Source organism: Pinus tabuliformis, chromosome 1_1 (genome assembly GCF_031772625.1).
Source record: "Pinus tabuliformis cultivar Carrire ecotype Pingquan chromosome 1_1, CPIR1, whole genome shotgun sequence".
Lineage (NCBI taxonomy): Eukaryota > Viridiplantae > Streptophyta > Pinopsida > Pinales > Pinaceae > Pinus > Pinus tabuliformis.
The window spans coordinates 740,218,446-740,238,055 of NC_142297.1; the positions used below are offsets into that span (position 1 = coordinate 740,218,446).

The 19,610-nt window shown below is 39.6% G+C and overlaps 1 protein-coding gene across 1 annotated transcript in view; it reads right to left on the reverse strand.

Annotated features, from left to right (window-relative positions):
* Window positions 1–14,035, reverse strand: part of LOC149216090 (uncharacterized) — a 34,400-nt gene extending 20,365 nt beyond the window's left edge. Inside the window, exons 1-4 of the mRNA XM_089389819.1 lie at window positions 13,950–14,035; window positions 13,385–13,631; window positions 12,239–12,988; window positions 10,502–10,741 (exon numbers count right to left, since the gene is read on the reverse strand). Coding sequence (XP_089245945.1) covers window positions 10,502–10,741; window positions 12,239–12,988; window positions 13,385–13,631; window positions 13,950–14,035 — 1,323 coding nt within the window. The remainder of the gene's footprint in view (window positions 1–10,501; window positions 10,742–12,238; window positions 12,989–13,384; window positions 13,632–13,949) is intronic.
* Window positions 14,036–19,610: the final 5,575 nt, after the last annotated feature.

Here is a 19,610-nt window from a genome sequence, read left to right on the forward strand (position 1 = left end):
CAACACACTTAATATATTGTTCTCTCATGTTGTTTGTGCTCCTCTATTGTGTGCATTTGTTTCTCTCTTGCTGCTTCCAAGGGAAATTTTCCTTTCTCCTGGGAGTTGTGTGTTATATGCTATGTGTGGGATTTCGCTGCTCCAATGATATTCCCCTTAATTGCTCTCCCCCTTCACATTCCTCCTTTTTTTCTTTCCATTCCCTTTCAACTCGTCCCACATAGTCTCGAATCCACTTGGGGAATCTCCTCAATCCCTCCATCATGATGGTTGTTATAACTATCTGACAAAAGTGATTGTCGTTACTCCTCCACCAATGACAAGCCTCCTGCTAGTAAATATGTTGGTCCCCATGACCTGCCAGCCTACCATTTTGATTACAAATCAATTTCTATGATACTAGTTGATGATTCATCTTCTCTAATTTTTCCCAAGCATCTCATGCCCCAAATATATGAATTTACGTCCCATGTCCCAATCATTTTAATTATACAAAATGGTCACAATGTTTGTAATATGGGGGAATTAGTGTTATGCAACCATCTCACAAATAGATAGATCATCGACTTAAAAATTATCCTCTTCGAGGGACAAATCTACTTTACATTACATAAATGAACAATTATTGGAAGATACAAATGACAAGACCTAATTTGTATATATAGGGGTCTAAGGGGTCACAATATAATAAGAGCCTAAACAATAACAATAATGTAAGGGGAAGACAAACAATAGTAGGCTTCTATGGGGTACAACAATAACAATATGGGAGCTACATGGGCACAAAAATAACAATAACGGGGATACACTAGTATTATAGGGACATAACATGCCTATATCCTTCAAAAACTTGTTGTCTTCAACACTTGAGTAGTTCTAGATGCTTCTGTATAAAATTCTCATCCTCCCACGTGGAATCTTCAGTGGGTAAGTTATTCCACTTAATGAGATACTTTGAAATAGATCAATTCCATAGTTGTTGGGTTCTTGTTTCTGTGGATGCTTCAGGCTCAAATACGATTTTTCCTTCTTCATCAAGTTCTGGCAACAATGTTTGAACTGGAAGATTTTCACCTATAACCTTCTTTAAGCATGAAATATGGAAAACTAGGTGTACTTGGGAAGATGCAGTCAGCTCCAATTTGTATGCCATAGTACTAATATGTTGCAACACCTTGTAAGGACCGTAGTACTTGGGTGATAATTTATTATCCTTATTAGCCTTCTTGAGAGACATTTGTTTGTATGGTTGTATCCATAAAAATACACAGTCCCCTACATCAAAACTTCTTTCACTGCGATGCTGATCTTCCTGTTGTTTCATTCGATTTTGCGCTAGAGTGAGGTTATCCTTTAAGAGTTGGAGAACTTGTTGTTAATGCTCGATGTGATATTCCAATGCTTGAACCTTAAAATTTTATATTAAATATGATGTGATGGATGGTGGACGATATCCATAAAGTGCCATAATTGGAGTCATTTTTGCTGCACTATGGAAGGAAGTGTTATACCACCATTCAGCTAGAGGTAACCACTTGACCCATTGTGTTTATTTGTCAGATACAAAGCAACAAAGATATCCTTCCAAACATTTGTTAACTATCTCAGTTTGCCCATCATATTGAGGATGATAAGATGAGCTATAAGTTAATTGAGTACCAATACAAGAAAATAATTTCGTCCAAAAATTTCCAGTGAAAATGGGATCTCTGTCACTTACTATAATCTTTGGATTTCCATGAAGCTTTTGAATTGTTTCCATAAATGCAGTAACAACTTTTTTGGCTTTAAAAGGATGATATAATGCACAAAAGTGTGCATACTTGGTAAGTCCATCAACTACCACCATGATGACACTCTTTCCTTCAGACTTGGGTAAACCTATGATAAAATCCATTGGTAACTCTTCCCAACACTAACGTGGAATGGCTAAAGGTTGTACCAAACCTGGGGTCTGAAATGTCTCAACTTTATTTTGTTGGTAAACCAAACATTCTACCACAAATTTCTGAATATCAGATTTAAGGCCATCTCAAAATAATTCCTTCTTGACCCTATGGTAATTTTTTAAAAATCCTGAGTGCCCTCCTAAGGGAGAGGTGTGCAATTACAAAAGAATCTTTTGTTTGAGTTGGGAATTCTTACAAAGATATAAGCGATCTTTTTACCATAATGAATCATTTTTCCCGCTAAATGTATCAAATGTACTTGGATCTTGATGGAACTTTTGAATGAGTGACCACACCTCTTCATCATTCTTCCATTCATCCCTTGCTTCAGTTATCCCTCAAGTTGGATAATAGAAATGGAACAAAGCCATGCTTCAACATCCTCATCCTTTCTTGAGAGTGCATTTGCAAGCACATTTTGCTTCCCTTGTTGTAGATGATTTCACAGTCATAACTCAACATATTTATCACCCATTTTTGTTGCTCTTCTGAATATAATCTTTGTTCCAAAAATTATTTAAGACTATCATGATCTGTGTTTATCTTGAAGTGTCTTCCCATTAAGTAAGGTCGTCATTTCGTTAGTGCATGTAGTATTGCCAACATTTCCTTCTCATAAATAGGTTTGTGTAAATACTTTCCTTTGATTGAATGACTTTCAAAAGCAACAGGTCTTCCTTATTTCATTAAAACAACACCAAATCCATTCCCTGAAGCATCACATTCCATAATAATTTTTTTTGTGAATTATGGCGTAGCTAAGACCAGTTCTTGGCACATTGCCTTTTTAAGATGTTCAAAGGCCTTCGTTGTTTCTAGAGTCCAATAAAATGCATCTTTCTTCAGTAATGATGTTAGAGGTGCCACTATTCTCCCATAATACTTAACAAACTTGCGATAATACCCTTTCAACCCGATAAATCGTCGAAGATGCTTTATGGTTGTGGGGATTTTCCATTCCTTAATGGTTGTAATTCTGTTAGGGTCTACCTTAACACCCTCATGAGATACAATAGGACCCAAATATTCCACCTCATGTACTCCAAAGAAACATTTGGATCTTTTTGCATATCCTTGTTTCTCCGCTAATAGTTTGAGCACGCTGTCAACATGCTGAACATGATCCTTCCAAGACTTGTTGTAGATTAGTATATCATAAAAAAATACTAACACAAATTTTCTAAGGAAGGGTTTGAAAATGGAATTCATCAAACCTTGAAATGTGGAAGGTGCATTAGTAAGGACAAAAGGCATGACAAAAAATTCATAATGACCCTTATGGGTTTTGAATGTTGTTTCGGAATGTCTTCAGTCTTCATTCTAATTTGATGATATCCTAAACAAATATCCAACTTGGTGAAGTAATTTTCTCCATGTAATTAATCCAACAATTCATCAATGATAGGAATGAGAAATTTGTCTTTAATAGTGAGCTTGTTGAGCTCCCTATAATTTGGACACATACACCATGATCCATCCTTTTTGTGCACCAATACTACTGTAGCAGAGAAAGAACTTTGACTACGTTGCATTATACTAGCCTCTAGCATTTATGCAACCATACGTTCAATTTCACTCTTTGGGAATAAGGATATTTGTAAGGTCTGATGTTTGGAGGAACACTCCCTGGAATCAAGTGAATCACATGATCCTGATCACAAATAGGTGAGAGGCCTTTGGGAGTCTCAAACACCTTGGAATGATTGTCCAAGGCTTTTTGAAGATATGGAGAAATAGATGATTTCGATGTTTGAACCCCTAATGAGCATAGTTGTGCAATTATGCCCGTTATTATTTCTTCATAAGATTTGTCATGCCATTAGATCTTATTATCTTTCCTCGTTTCCCTGTAATACCCCTTAATTCAACTTCCTTTCCTTCCCAAAAGAAATTTCAAGAAAATTTCTTGAAAATTGAAAGCTATCGTCCCCAAAGATTGTGACCATTGTACGCCTAGTACAACATCAACACCACCCATTGGAATGGAAATAATTGGACTATTCAAGGCATATTCCCTCATGGTTAGCTTGATATTATGGCACTTTCCAGATAAAGTTATAGTTCCTCCATTTGCAATCATCACTTGACACTCTGGTGTTGGATATAGGAAGAAATTCAATTCCTTGGCTATCTTACAATGAATAAAATTATGGGTACTACCTGAATCAATTAACACTATTACCTTTTTCTTCTTGATATATCCTTCTATCTTGAGAGTTTGAGGAGTGGTAATTCCTTCCAATAAACAATATATTTTCAGATTCATTTCTTCTTTCTTTGGGGTTTGTTCCTAGTGTATATCCTCCTCTTTTGATGTTTCTTGTACCTTTTCTTGTTCCTCTTCAGAATCTGTGTAGAATAATTTCTTTTCATCACACTTATGACCTTTAGTGTATTTTTTATCACAATTGTAATACATGCCTTTTACTATTTTTTCCTCCAATTGTTGTGGAGTCAACCTTGTAGGTTGTCGAAGGCTAAGAGAAGCAACACTTCCATCTTTATAGTTGTGAGTGGTAGACTTCCTTGTTGCCATAATTTTTCTTTCAACTTTTCTTGCCACCCTGAATGCCTTCTCCAATGAATCAGGTTCCCAAAGGCAAACCTCATGTTGGATGTTATCTTTTAAATTCCTTATGAAGACATCAATCCTATGCTCCTCTGGAATATCAGTTACCTTAATATTCAATTTTTGGAAGTCTTCAATGTGCTTCATGTGATTCATTAACCACCCGAAGCAAATCAAAACCAATAGGGTGAAAGAGGGAAACAAATACAGCCATGGCCCAACCATTAGGCCCCCAACTCTTTATCTTTTTGAAAGATGGCTAGGACCTCCTAAAGTTCCTCAATAGAGACTTCGAACATCAATTCATCATTTTCATCATCATCCACGAAACATAGAAAAAGTTGTTCCACTAGAACAATTTCAACAATATTAACCCAAAGGAGGTCCTTTGAAATGTTTTTAAAATGTGTAGTGCCTGTGGATACAAGGCCATTAAAATTTTATACTTTCCTTCCCTCCTTATCCGCCATACTTCAAATAGTATTTGATAGCTTCTTTCCCTTGGCATAGGCATGGGAAATTCTTGAATTCTCGTCCCCACAATCCAACCATAAAGCTCAATTTTTTTTCACGTCGAGTCCCTTCCTTGTGTAATGAGATTTAATTCCTTTGGAAAATATGCCTTTGGAAATCCTCATGAGACCTCACTGGCTCAAAGCCTTTGACATCAAACTCATAGAGAACTTCAATTTGTTGTTTAATAGCAATCAAATCATCCTCCTCTCTGTGCCTTTTATTATAGGCCCAATCTTTAATCATAGATTTTAGATGGCATGAATTTTGTTCAAATTGTTGAGCAACAGAGCTCCAGGGACTATTGTCGAAGACCCACCAATTATCTTTGACCAGGGAGATGAAGGCCTCTTCTTTAATCCAACAAGAATTAATTTTGAAAGGGCAAGTAGGCTTGTAATATTTTCCTTTAATTTCTAGAAAAAATGGAGAATGGTTTGAGAGACCCCCAGATCCTACCCAATGATGAAAAAGAGGAAAACAAAGCATCATAGAATCAACCACCAACAATTTACCGAGCCGATTGGCCACAAAATCCTCCCCCACCCTTTGATTGCTCCATGTAGATTTTAATCAGATAAGGTAGATATCTAATAAGTGACTGATGAAGATCTTGTACGAGAAAAAATCATAGAGTGGGTCGGCCAAGCACGTGAACCCTAGGATTCAGAGGCCACCAAGGAAAAATGAAGGTCATCGGCTAAAATCAAATTCTCTTATCCTAGAAAGGATCTTCCGAAGAAGGAGTTCCAAAAGGTAGCTCTGACTTCATTCGGCTCATATGCATTGATAAAGGAGAAGGATTTATTTAATTCCAGAGAGAATCTCACTCTAGACCCAGTCTAGTAGAGAAACTCCAAGTATTTTTATCTTGAATTTTACGAGTATCCCAACCAACAACCAAGCCCTTGGAATGCCCACGAACACATGAAACAACAAAACACTAAGAATGAAAACATGATTCCTAAAATGAAACAACACCGTCACCCTCCTTAAGAGTTTCTTGATGAAATATGACATACAGAGGGTCTACCGGCATGAGTCTTTTTAACACTAATTTTTTGGGTTTACTAGCTAACCTACAATAATTAAAGGATAGAATATTCATTGAATAATCACATGCAGGGTAGACAATGCTCTAACCATCCCATCTAAAGAATTTTATTTTATTTTATTTATTTATTTTTATTTTTATTTTATTTATTTTTATTTTTTATTTTATCTATTTATTTATTTATTTGTTATTTGTTATTTTATTTTTTTTATTTTTTTATTATTTATTTATTTTTAATTTTTAATTTTTTATTATTTATTTATTTATTTTATTTTTTATTTTATTTTATTTTATTTTGTTTATTTATTTTTTATTTATTTATTTTATTTTTATTTTTATTTTTATTTTTTATTTTTATTTTTATTTTCATTTATATTTATATTTATATTTATATTTATATTTATATTTATATTTATTTATTTATTTAGTTATTTTTATTTTTAATTTTATTTATTTAATTTTTTTCTTTTTTCCGGCAACCATTTCCACCTGGGCTATGGCCAACACCACTAAGAATTTTGATTTCTGCCCCCTACCTTTCCTAGTAGAACAAGTAGGAGGAATCAAACCCAACACAACAAATAACCCCACAAAACCCTGAGTCACTGCATGAGACTCATTTCAGTCTCCCCTGCCCCCCTAGAAAACCCTGATGTAATAGAGACCCATAGGGAAGAGTAATCTGATGACTAAAAGGGAAAAGAACAAGAGACATTTTTAAGGGGAAAATGTAGACTTGACATGCAATAACCCACAACACACACATTTCAACGTAAAGGAAGCCCCACATTCAAATATTCATAACATAAATTTGCATTTAAAGAATAACTAGCGAGGTATTCTGAGATACCAGGAGTCAATGAGTCGACATGAGGCTTAGTGCATCCCACCTTAGGATCCAATGATGACTCCTATGGAAAGGACTACATCTAAGAAACCATCAATAAGCTAGGTAAAAGACACTGCCGAGACCACCTCTCCTCCGCATTCCCCCACTGGGGCCACAGGAACTTCCCCTGAAGCTACACCCCCTGTTTTTTGTCTCTTGTAAGGAACATTTCCATTGGATAAATCTTTGAAGAGGGGATTGCAATTACCCACCAAATTCCCATACTTATGACACCTCCTGCACCAGAATGGGAGCTCCTTATAATCCAAGTCTTGTAACTGAACACTGCCCTTCCTAATGTTTATCGAGGTGTGAATTTTCTTCCTTTGATCTAAACAAACCAAGACCTGTGCCACAGATTTGTTCTGGGACACTCTAAAGGAATAGTTCATGTCCAAAAATTTCCCCAGACTATTGCCCAAATTTGTGAAACCTTGTGGATTCTACATGCTGGAAGGAAGTCCAGGAAACTTGACCCAAGCACGGATCTTGTCCATGCGTTCCTTCCTGACATCAAATAAAGGAGTCAAGAATTTGAAAATAATAAGAATAGAATCAATTTCCCACACCTGCTTTGCAATAAGAGATGCATCCTCCTTGGACTTGAAAGAGACCTGGATTTGACCCTTAGCCAACCAAAAAATGTCAAGAACCTTTGAAACCACCACAAATATATGTTGGTTCCTCTAAGCCACAATAGAAGCCAAGACAAATTTCCTGCCTCTAACCCTACCCACCAATGATTTTTCATCTAGTTCGACCACAGCTACCATCGTCGCCCAATCCCCAAGGCACAAGCTGTAAGTCATAGGCGTATCCTCACATCTTAAAACCCTCAATTTCTTTTTGAGATTACATTTTGAACCACCAACCCTAGCCTCTTGAAACCCTGAGGAAGAATTTACCTTGGTAAGCTCCATCGGATTTGAAACAAAGTCCGAAAAACATACCAACAACATCTCGTTAACCGATACTTAGGGGTGCAAGGATACCGATAGATTGAAACCCTCCAGAAAGAAGCCCGACACCGGAAAAGAACCCACATCAATTGCTAAACCATTCCTAGGTTGAGTTGTTAAAGGTGTAGAAACCCCTCCACAAAAAGAGGGAAAGGGAAAGTGTACTCGGAAAAATGCCCGAAAAAGGTCTAATAATGTCAAATAAACCCTGTGTGGCAACCAAAACCCCTCTCACTGAAACCCTTGACATGCACCCCATCGAGGATGGGGGAAAAAGCCCCATGCGAAAGACCCTGAAAGGTAGCAGAAGTGAGGGATGTCCCATCACCCAGCCAAAAGGGTTCCAGGAAAATTCATTGGTCTAGTTCAAACCCCCAACAAAAACGCCAACTATATGAAAGTTAACACCTTTAGAGTGATACACCTCCCCAGAAGAAACGTAAATAGAACCCCTCATGGGGCTCACTGTGACATAATTAATAATATGCATAGTGTCCAAGTGAGGATCCTCGCCTTTAGGCAACACACCTAACAATAACAAAACAAAACCTTGCTCCAGAATATAAAAATGACGGACCATAATAAACAAAGGGTAAACCCTCCTCTAGCACATCCGCACCAGCCAAACCCAAGAAATGGATGACCAAGCCCAAGAGAGCTAAAGACAAGAATGAAAAAGCACCAGTAACTTTGATCAAGGCCAAAACCCATGGAACTAGGCATAAACCAAAGCCTCCAACATTGTTACCAAAATAATAATAAATTTAAATTAGTTGTTATATTTTTTTTTTTTAAATTTCTATATATATTTATACATATATATATATATTATTAATATCAATATCAATACAACTTGAGCGGGCCTAATGGTTAAGAGCATGTGTTCCCTCCTAAGAGGTCATAGGTTCAAAACTAGAGGGGGGTAGAGTATGTATGCCTTCGTAGACTTAGCATTCAAACCGTTGATCACTGCGTGTAGGTGAGTCCCTTGTCCCAGAAACAAGGGGGTCTCATACACCATCACTGCGTGTAGGTGGGTCCCTTGTCCCAGAAACAAAGGGGTTTCATACACCAATTAAAAAAAAAAAATAATAATATATATATATATATATATATATATATAATGATAGAAAATTAAATCTAAATAAAAATAATAAGTTTATATTTATTTATTTATTTATAAAATGACAAAACTTAAACGTAAATCAAATTAATATATATATATATATATATATATGTGTGTGTGGCCAAAAAGAGAGAATGGATTTTGAATACAACAAAATATTATTTTATTACATTAAATTAAATTAAATCATGATATTAAACTATTTATTTTATAACATTTTTTAATTAGATAATATATTTTTTTATATATTTGTGACTATATAACAAATTTAAAAATATTTTAAAATAATATTTTTATCATTAAAACAATAAATTTTATATTATAAATTCTCAATTTAATTTTTTTATAATTAATTATTTTATTAAAAAACATTATAGTAATAAATTTAGTTAAAATTGTAAGCTCCCATATCCATTGCTCCTTTCACTGAGAAGGAAAGGAATCGAACTGCCCTTACCATTTGTAGCGCCGAACCCTGTCGCAGGAATGTCCTTTCAGGAAGACACAGGTTAGTGCTCGAACGTCCTTTCACTAAGACATATATATATCTTTGTCCTACAAACAAGCGAGTGGGGTCTAAAATAATAATATATATATATATAGGTAGAAAATTAAATCTAAATAAAAATAATAAATTTATATTTATTTATAAAATGGCAAAATTTAAACATAAATCAAATTAGTATATATAAATAACAAAAAAGAATATAGATTTTGAATACAACAAAATATTATTTTATTACATTAAATTAAATTAAATCATGATATTAGATTATTTATTTTATAACCTTCTTTTTAATTAGATAATATAATTTTTTTATATATTTCTCATTACATAATAAATTTAAAATATTTAAAATTAATATTTTTATCATTAACACAATAAATTTTATATTATAAATTCTCAATTTAATTTTTTTATAATTAATTATTTTATTTAAAAAACATTATAGTAATAAATTTAGTTAAAATTGTTACTAAAATCAATGCAATGTGATTATACCCAAAGCTCCCAGATCCATTGCTTCTTTCACTGAGAAGGAAAGGAATCGAACTGCCCTTACCATTTGTAGCACCGAACCCTGTCGCAGGAATGTCCTTTCACGCAGAGACAAGTTAGTGCTCGAACGTCCTTTCACTAAGACGTACAGGGCTTATCTAAGAGCCGCAATGAAAATGTCGATAATTATGTGAAGATGAAAAAATAAAGACATAAATACGTATTTTACCATTTAAAATATTAAAAAAAAATACTAGCATAAACAAAGAGGAAGGATTAGAAACCTTATTAAAGCTCCCTTACGGACCACCAGCGGGTTATTTCAGGTGGCATGGTTTTCCTTGATAACAGTGATGTGTTAAACTAACATTCGTGGATAGCAGCCAGAGATGGTTGTCCGGCGCAAATGTGCAAGGACTTCGTCCCCAATTTCAAAGTTTACCTCTCGCCGCCTTATGTCTGCATGTTGTTTATATTTCTGCGTGCTGTCCTGTAGTCTCGTCTTGACCTTTTCATGCAGCTCACTCATTGCTTCTACAAAATCCTCCCCGTCTGCACTCCTTCTTTCTAGCTGTCCCAAATCTCGTAACTCATGTATTCCTCGCGGGTGCATACCATACAAGATTTGAAATGGGCTAAGGCCGGTACTCCTGTTTGGCGAATCGTTATAAGCGAATTCTGCCTGCGCAAGAGCTCGGTCCCACAAACGTGAGTTTTCTCCCGTCAAGCTGCGTAATAAGTTGCCCAAACTCCTGTTTACCACCTCTGTCTGTCCATCAGTCTGCGGGTGATACGCAGAGCTGAAGTTTAATTGTGTGCCCAGCTTTTTCCACAGGGTGCGCCAAAAATGTCCTGTAAATTTCACATCCCTGTCTGAAACAATGGTTTTTGGTAAGCCATGTAGTCGAACTACTTCTGTAAAGAAAAGATGTGCCACGTTCGTGGCGTCGCTTGTCTTCCGGCAAGGAATGAAATGAGCCATCTTTGAAAACCTGTCCACCACTACCATCACCGAATCATACCCCCTCTGTGTTCTCGGCAATCCTAGGACAAAATCAATGCTGACTGAATCCCACGGTCTGCTTGGAACAGGTAGAGGTGTATACAGCCCCGTGTTCTGGCTGTGTCCCTTTGCTAGTTGGCAGATTTTACACCTGGTTATATATCGTTGTACGTCTCGATTCATCCTTGGCCAGTAATAAAAATGCGCGAGCTGCTCCACTGTCTTATTGACGCCAAAATGTCCCGCTAGTCCGCCACTGTGCTTCTCTCTCACCAGATTTTCCCTCATCGAACAATCTGGAACACACAGCTGTCCCCCTCGAAACAACAATCCCTCCTGCAGATTGTAATCTAGCCATGGGCTTGTATTTCTTAATACGGGATTCTGGCATGCTTCAAAAGCCTCCTTGAAATCCGTGTCCATCTGGTATAAATCTTTCAAGTATTCAAATCCCATCACCTGTATGCCACTTTCCTGTAAGAGCAGGGCTCTTCTACTCAAAGCATCCGCCACTTTATTGGCCTGCCCACTTATGTGCTTCAACACAAAGGTGAAACTCTGTAGGTACTCCACCCACTTGGCATGTTTATGGTTCAGTTTGTGCTGCTGAGTTATATACTGCAAAGCAGAATTATCAGAGAACAAAATGAACTCATTCCCCAGCAAGTAGTGCCTCCAATGTTTCAAGGCTTGAACCACTGCATAAAATTCCTTATCATATGACGAATACTTCTGCCGACTCTCATTCAGCTTTTCACTAAAGAATGCCACTGGTCTGTCCTCTTGACTGAGTACAGCGCCAATAGCTGTCCCGCTGGCATCACACCGAACCTGAAAAGGTTTGCTGAAATCGGGCAGTCTCAAGATTGGCCTTTCCGTTATTTTACGCTTCAGGAGTTGGAAACTGTTTTCTGCCGCCTTAGTCCAGCAAAAAGGTTGACTGGCCTTCTTGATGGTCTCCAACATGGGTGCGCAGATCTCACTAAAATTCCTGATAAACTTCCGGTAAAAACTTGCTAAACCGTGAAAACTACGTACCTCGAACAAACTCTTGGGTGACGGCCAACTCATGATCGCTTCAATCTTTTCTGGATCCATCTTTAACTCATTCTCTGCTACCACGAATCCCAGATAAATCAACTCCTTCTGCAAGAAAGTACATTTCTTTAAATTTACCAGCAGTTTGTTCTGCTGCAGCTTTTCGAACACCCTTCGGATATGCTGAAGGTGTTCTCCTCTCGTCCTGCTGAAAATCAAAATATCATCCAGATAGACTATTACAAATTTTCCTATAAACTCTTTTAACATTTCGTTCATCAACCTCATAAAAGTGCTTGGAGCATTACTCAATCCAAATGGCATGACCAGCCATTCGTACAGTCCTTCGTTGGTCTTGAAGGCTGTCTTCCACTCATCTCCCTCTCTTATCCTGATCTGATGGTACCCACTTTTCAGATCGATCTTAGTAAAATACGCTGCCCCACTAAGGCAGTCCATCATATCATCCATTCTAGGCAAGGGAAACCTGTATCGAATGGTGATCTTGTTTATGGCCCGCGAATCTGTGCACATTCGCCATTCTCCCCCCTTCTTGGGCGCAAGGACCGTAGGTACCGCACAGGGGCTCAAACTCTCTCTGATCAGTCCCTTGTCTAACAATTCCTGTACTTGCTTGCGTACCTCCTCATTGTCCTTGGGGCTCATTCTGTATGCTGCTTTATTCGGTAGACTTGATCCGGGTATAAAGTCAATATGGTGGCTGATGCTCCTCTTGGGAGGTAACTTATCAGGTAACTCCTCAGCCGCAATTTCATTGAATTCTTCTAACAGTTCCTGGATCTCCTTAGGTAATTCTGTCCTTTCCACGCTCAGCAATACTGGCTTCATTCTCCTTACCACTGCTAAATTAATCTCATTTTTTCCAATCTGCTTTATATACTGCTTTCCTCCAAGTAATAATGCTTTTGTCCCACTGGATTCAGCCACATCTTCCTCTTTGATGGGTACAAGAGTATGTTTGACCCCATCCTTCGTAAATTTATAACAATTTGTTTTTCCATCGTGTGTCACCTTCCTGTCATACTGCCATGGCCTTCCGAGCAGTATGTGACACACATCCATTGGCATGACATCACAGACCACTGTGTCGTGATACTTGCCAATACGAAACTCCACTTCACATTGTTCATCGACCAACAACTGGTGTCCTTTCTGCAGCCACGACACCTTATAAGGTGTGGGGTGCTTCATCCGCTTCAACCCCAACTTTTCCACCATTTCCGTGGCTACCAAGTTGTCAGTGCTTCCGCTATCTATAATTACCTTACAGCACTTTCCATGCGACTTACAAACTGTCCGGAACAGTGCCTTCCTCTGGGTTGTCTCAGCCACTTCCTTGGTTGGCTTTATCAACACTTTATTCAAAATTAAAGCTTCCCCTGTTTCTGCCATGTCCTCCACTTCTCGGGGTTGTGCTTCAGCTTCCTCAGGCTGTGCCATCAGCGTTCCCCTCTGACCAGCTTGTTCAGCTTCTGGACATTCAAAGGCTCTGTGCCCCCACTTGTGGCACCTGTAGCACTGGACATTCGCCCCTCTTCCGCGGCCATTTCCTCTTCCTCTCTGGTATGACCGTCCTCCTCTGGTGCTATCTCCTTTCTCAATCGTCCCTGAAGCTTTTGAACTGCTGCTTTCTTCGCTGTTTGCAGCACTCTTACCTCTTCCGTAGGACTGTCCACGTCCTCTGCTACTTCCTCTCCCTCTTCTGTTATTCTGTTTTCTGTTAATCTTTTCCTCCGCCTTAACAGCGCTCTGAAAGGCTTCTTCAATATTCCGGGGAGAAAGAATACTAATCTCATCTAGTATCTCCATCCTTAATCCATTTACGTACCTTGCTGTCTTTTCTGGGTTATCATCAGTGTAGCTAGCACGTAAATTTACTCTGTAAAATTCTTCTGTATATTCTCTAACTGTCATTCCTTTTTGTCTTAGACTCTGAACTCGCCGATATAATTCCACCTGGTAATCTTTCGGCAGAAATCTGCCCTTCAACTTCGCTATCATCCGAGACCATAATCGTATCGGCGCCTTGTTCATCTTCTTTCTGTCTGCTTGGACACTGTCCCACCATAATAGTGCGTGTCCCTTCAACTTAGTGGCAGCGAACTTAACCCTCTTATCCTCACTGACTTCTTCATTTTCGAAATATTTGTCCAGTTCGCTTATCCAGTCCAACAGGACTTCTGCAGACAGACTGCCATCATAATTTGAAATTTCTGTCTTTGGTTTGCTGCTGGCCATCAAAACCTGTCGCAGCAATCTCAATTCTGGAGCTTCCTCATCAGACCCTTCTACAGCTGTCATCACCTCTTCTTCACTGGTGTCTCCCAGTTCTGGGTCTCTTCGTCTACCCGCTTCTACTGCTTCCAAGCGAGCTGTAAGAACTCTAATTTGTTCTCGTAATCCTTCATCTGCTCCTCTTCGTGCACCTCTTCCACGTCCTCGTCTTGGCACTTGTCCTTCTGCCATCTTCTCTTACTCAAGAAAAACTGCTCTGATACCAATTGATGGGGACCCAGCCCACGTGGCCTTCTCCTCCACTCCTTACGTGGACCTTGTGTGATTGTATTGCAATGGGATATTTGTGATTGTGTAATTAATGGATAGTTGATATTTAATCAACCCGCATGTACCTCTCTGCCTCTCCACGCACCACCTGTCCGCCTTGGGATTTGACAAAACCCTAAACTCACTTGCCTTTACTCCGGATTATTCGCGGTCTTTCGGTCATTTGCGCTGTTTGTTGGGCTCTGTGGTTATGTTGGTGTTCGGCTCTGTGCATGAGCTCGGTTTCCTCTGCAACTTCTCGCCCTTTGTGACTCTGTCCCGGTGTTTGTTTTCTGTCTATGAATTCTGCCTCTCTCTGTAACACTCCGCTTTCTGTGACTCTGTTATGGCATTCGGTTCTGTTAATGGGTTCTGTTCAACACTTCAACTCCGTCTCGGTGGGAAGCTCACAGTTGCAGCTTCGTCTCTGGCTCCAAGTCATCGCTCAACTCCGTCGATTCAGGTAAGAAATTGTTGCATGCTATACATTTATGTTTCCAACTTGAACGCTCGCCTAACCCTTCACAGCTCCTCTGTGGTTAGGTTATCTCTGAGCTTTCAGCAGTTGATGGACCTGGTTACAACTGGTAAGGCCCTATCTCTTTCTTCTATTCTGCTTGTTCGGCTCTCATGGCTTATTCTCTTTTTCACAAGCTTGCTTATGCCGCGGCCTAACGCTGTTTGTCACGGTGGTTGCAGGTAACCGGTTCCGTGGCCTTGCAGGGGATTCGACAGCTTGTCTTTTCGGGTAGCTCTGTTTCTATTTCTCCTCTTTCCGTGTCTTTTGGTCTGCACAAGATTTGTTTGCCATGGGTGTCTGTGTTTTGGTAATGAGTCAAGTAGTTAAGGGTTTCGACCCACACTGTAATCTTCAGAGGGTTTTCGTGGCAAATGTAAATAACTGTTACAGTCCTTTGCTCTCCGTCAATAGGTCATTCCACAGTCGTGCTTGTTTAATCGTATGAACCCTCGCTTACTCGGCCGTTGGCAATGTTATGTCTAGTTAAAGATTTTGTTCACACCGCAAATGTAATAATTGTTTTTTTGAAATTCGGCACGGTTGCTTACCTGTGGTTTGGGGCCGTGGCTCTTTCTGGCTTGACTGCTCGTTTTCTGTTGTTCTTCACTTGAATTCGCTTCGCTGGTTATGGGACGTCTGTATTTTGTAGTTACCCTGTCACTGTTTGACCTGCAGATTTTTATAATGAACAGAACTGTATGTATGCGTGCACTTGTCTCTCGACTTAATGAAATTTGATTGTAAAATGACTTTGCAATGAATGGATGTATTCAGTAGTTAGAAATAGAATGTTCTGTGCGTGGATGTTGTGTGGAATGCTGTCACGGTTCGCATTCAAAATAGATACATTTACAAGAATTTCTGTGGATGCAAAATATATTTTGAGGACATTGAATCACAGACTGTAAGCTAGTTAGGATGCACTGAAAGAAATATATATGAAGGAAAAATAATTCTCTGTTGCTTCTCTTCTTTCTATATCGTACTCCAGAACCCTTTACATGTATTTTCTTCCGCTTTTTATACCATAACTCAGTGGTTAGGTAACTGTTAGTTAGTTCCAGCTTATAGTTATCTGGCGGTTACTTCAGTTACATGGTTTGGCTATTTTGGGTTTACCTGTGCTTGCTGTCTCGCAACAGTTTGATGTCTACAGTAATTTATGGTCTGTTCCTAATTAGTCTAATAATCTTAATTCAAAATCTATACCAAGCCCTTAACATTTATAGTTAGGACCGGTTATTACAATGGTAACAGAAACAAATTAACAAGTCACTTAAACTAATCACTAAATGCTGTAGTCTGGTCCTTAAGAGCAAAAATGATAATAATGAAAAGACTAAGACAGTCTTGCTGTCCTTCTGTAGAAATTGTCACTTCTCCCAATCTTCTTCGGAAACCTGTTCTGCCACTTCTCGGCCTGTGCCCTGTCGACCAGATGCTCCTGCATCAGGCTGCCGGGGTAAAAGAGAGTTCTCATGGCTCCGTTCCATGAGTTCTTCCACCGAGTAGCCTGCTTTTCGGATCTGCATCTCGTCAAGCCAAGAACTGTCCTCCATTGGACGGTCCTTCCATTTAACGAGATAACGCAGATATTCCTTTCTGCGTGTCTTTTTGGCCACCTGCGTGCTGATGATTCCTTCTATCTCATGAGTCTTGACCGATGGTAACTGTTTCTTCCAAAGATTGTCCTCGAACTGGGTGTCCCGTTGTGGCTGTACCACTCGTCCTTCCTCTACTTGGGCATGGTATGGAAACAGGTCTGCCACATTGAATATGGGTGATATGCCTATATCAGGTGGCAGCTGAATTTCATATGCATTTGCTGAGAATTTTCGCAGAATTTTACATGGGCCGATTTTTTTAAACTTCAGTTTGTTGTACGTGCCTTTAGGAAACCGTTCCCGGCGCAAATGTGCAAGGACTTCGTCCCCAATTTCAAAGTTTACCTCTCGCCGCCTTATGTCTGCATGTTGTTTATATTTCTGCGTGCTGTCCTGTAGTCTCGTCTTGACCTTTTCATGCAGCTCACTCATTGCTTCTGCAAAATCCTCCCCGTCTGCACTCCTTCTTTCTAGCTGTCCCAAATCTCGTAACTCATGTATTCCTCGCGGGTGCATACCATACAAGATTTGAAATGGGCTAAGGCCGGTACTCCTGTTTGGCGAATCGTTATAAGCGAATTCTGCCTGCGCAAGAGCTCGGTCCCACAAACGTGAGTTTTCTCCCGTCAAGCTGCGTAATAAGTTGCCCAAACTCCTGTTTACCACCTCTGTCTGTCCATCAGTCTGCGGGTGATACGCAGAGCTGAAGTTTAATTGTGTGCCCAGCTTTTTCCACAGGGTGCGCCAAAAATGTCCTGTAAATTTCACATCCCTGTCTGAAACAATGGTTTTTGGTAAGCCATGTAGTCGAACTACTTCTGTAAAGAAAAGATGTGCCACGTTCGTGGCGTCGCTTGTCTTCCGGCAAGGAATGAAATGAGCCATCTTTGAAAACCTGTCCACCACTACCATCACCGAATCATACCCCCTCTGTGTTCTCGGCAATCCTAGGACAAAATCAATGCTGACTGAATCCCACGGTCTGCTTGGAACAGGTAGAGGTGTATACAGCCCCGTGTTCTGGCTGTGTCCCTTTGCTAGTTGGCAGATTTTACACCTGGTTATATATCGTTGTACGTCTCGATTCATCCTTGGCTAGTAATAAAAATGCGCGAGCTGCTCCACTGTCTTATTGACGCCAAAATGTCCCGCTAGTCCGCCACTGTGCTTCTCTCTCACCAGATTTTCCCTCATCGAACAATCTGGAACACACAGCTGTCCCCCTCGAAACAACAATCCCTCCTGCAGATTGTAATCTAGCCATGGGCTTGTATTTCTTAATACGGGATTCTGGCATGCTTCAAAAGCCTCCTTGAAATCCGTGTCCATCTGGTATAAATCTTTCAAGTATTCAAATCCCATCACCTGTATGCCACTTTCCTGTAAGAGCAGGGCTCTTCTACTCAAAGCATCCGCCACTTTATTGGCCTGCCCACTTATGTGCTTCAACACAAAGGTGAAACTCTGTAGGTACTCCACCCACTTGGCATGTTTATGGTTCAGTTTTTGCTGCTGAGTTATATACTGCAAAGCAGAATTATCAGAGAACAAAACGAACTCATTCCCCAGCAAGTAGTGCCTCCAATGTTTCAAGGCTTGAACCACTGCATAAAATTCCTTATCATATGACGAATACTTCTGCCGACTCTCATTCAGCTTTTCACTAAAGAATGCCACTGGTCTGTCCTCTTGACTGAGTACAGTGCCAATAGCTGTCCCGCTGGCATCACACCGAACCTGAAAAGGTTTGCTGAAATCGGGCAGTCTCAAGATTGGCCTTTCCGTTATTTTACGCTTCAGGAGTTGGAAACTGTTTTCTGCCGCCTTAGTCCAGCAAAAAGGTTGACTGGCCTTCTTGATGGTCTCCAACATGGGTGCGCAGATCTCACTAAAATTCCTGATAAACTTCCGGTAAAAACTTGCTAAACCGTGAAAACTACGTACCTCGAACAAACTCTTGGGTGACGGCCAACTCATGATCGCTTCAATCTTTTCTGGATCCATCTTTAACTCATTCTCTGCTACCACGAATCCCAGATAAATCAACTCCTTCTGCAAGAAAGTACATTTCTTTAAATTTACCAGCAGTTTGTTCTGCTGCAGCTTTTCGAACACCCTTCGGATATGCTGAAGGTGTTCTCCTCTCGTCCTGCTGAAAATCAAAATATCATCCAGATAGACTATTACAAATTTTCCTATAAACTCTTTTAACATTTCGTTCATCAACCTCATAAAAGTGCTTGGAGCATTACTCAATCCAAATGGCATGACCAGCCATTCGTACAGTCCTTCGTTGGTCTTGAAGGCTGTCTTCCACTCATCTCCCTCTCTTATCCTGATCTGATGGTACCCACTTTTCAGATCGATCTTAGTAAAATACGCTGCCCCACTAAGGCAGTCCATCATATCATCCATTCTAGGCAAGGGAAACCTGTATCGAATGGTGATCTTGTTTATGGCCCGCGAATCTGTGCACATTCGCCATTCTCCCCCCTTCTTGGGCGCAAAGACCGTAGGTACCGCACAGGGGCTCAAACTCTCTCTGATCAGTCCCTTGTCTAACAATTCCTGTACTTGCTTGCGTACCTCCTCATTGTCCTTGGGGCTCATTCTGTATGCTGCTTTATTCGGTAGACTTGATCCGGGTATAAAGTCAATATGGTGGTTGATGCTCCTCTTGGGAGGTAACTTATCAGGTAACTCCTCAGCCGCAATTTCATTGAATTCTTCTAACAGTTCCTGGATCTCCTTAGGTAATTCTGTCCTTTCCACGCTCAGCAATACTGGCTTCATTCTCCTTACCACTGCTAAATTAATCTCA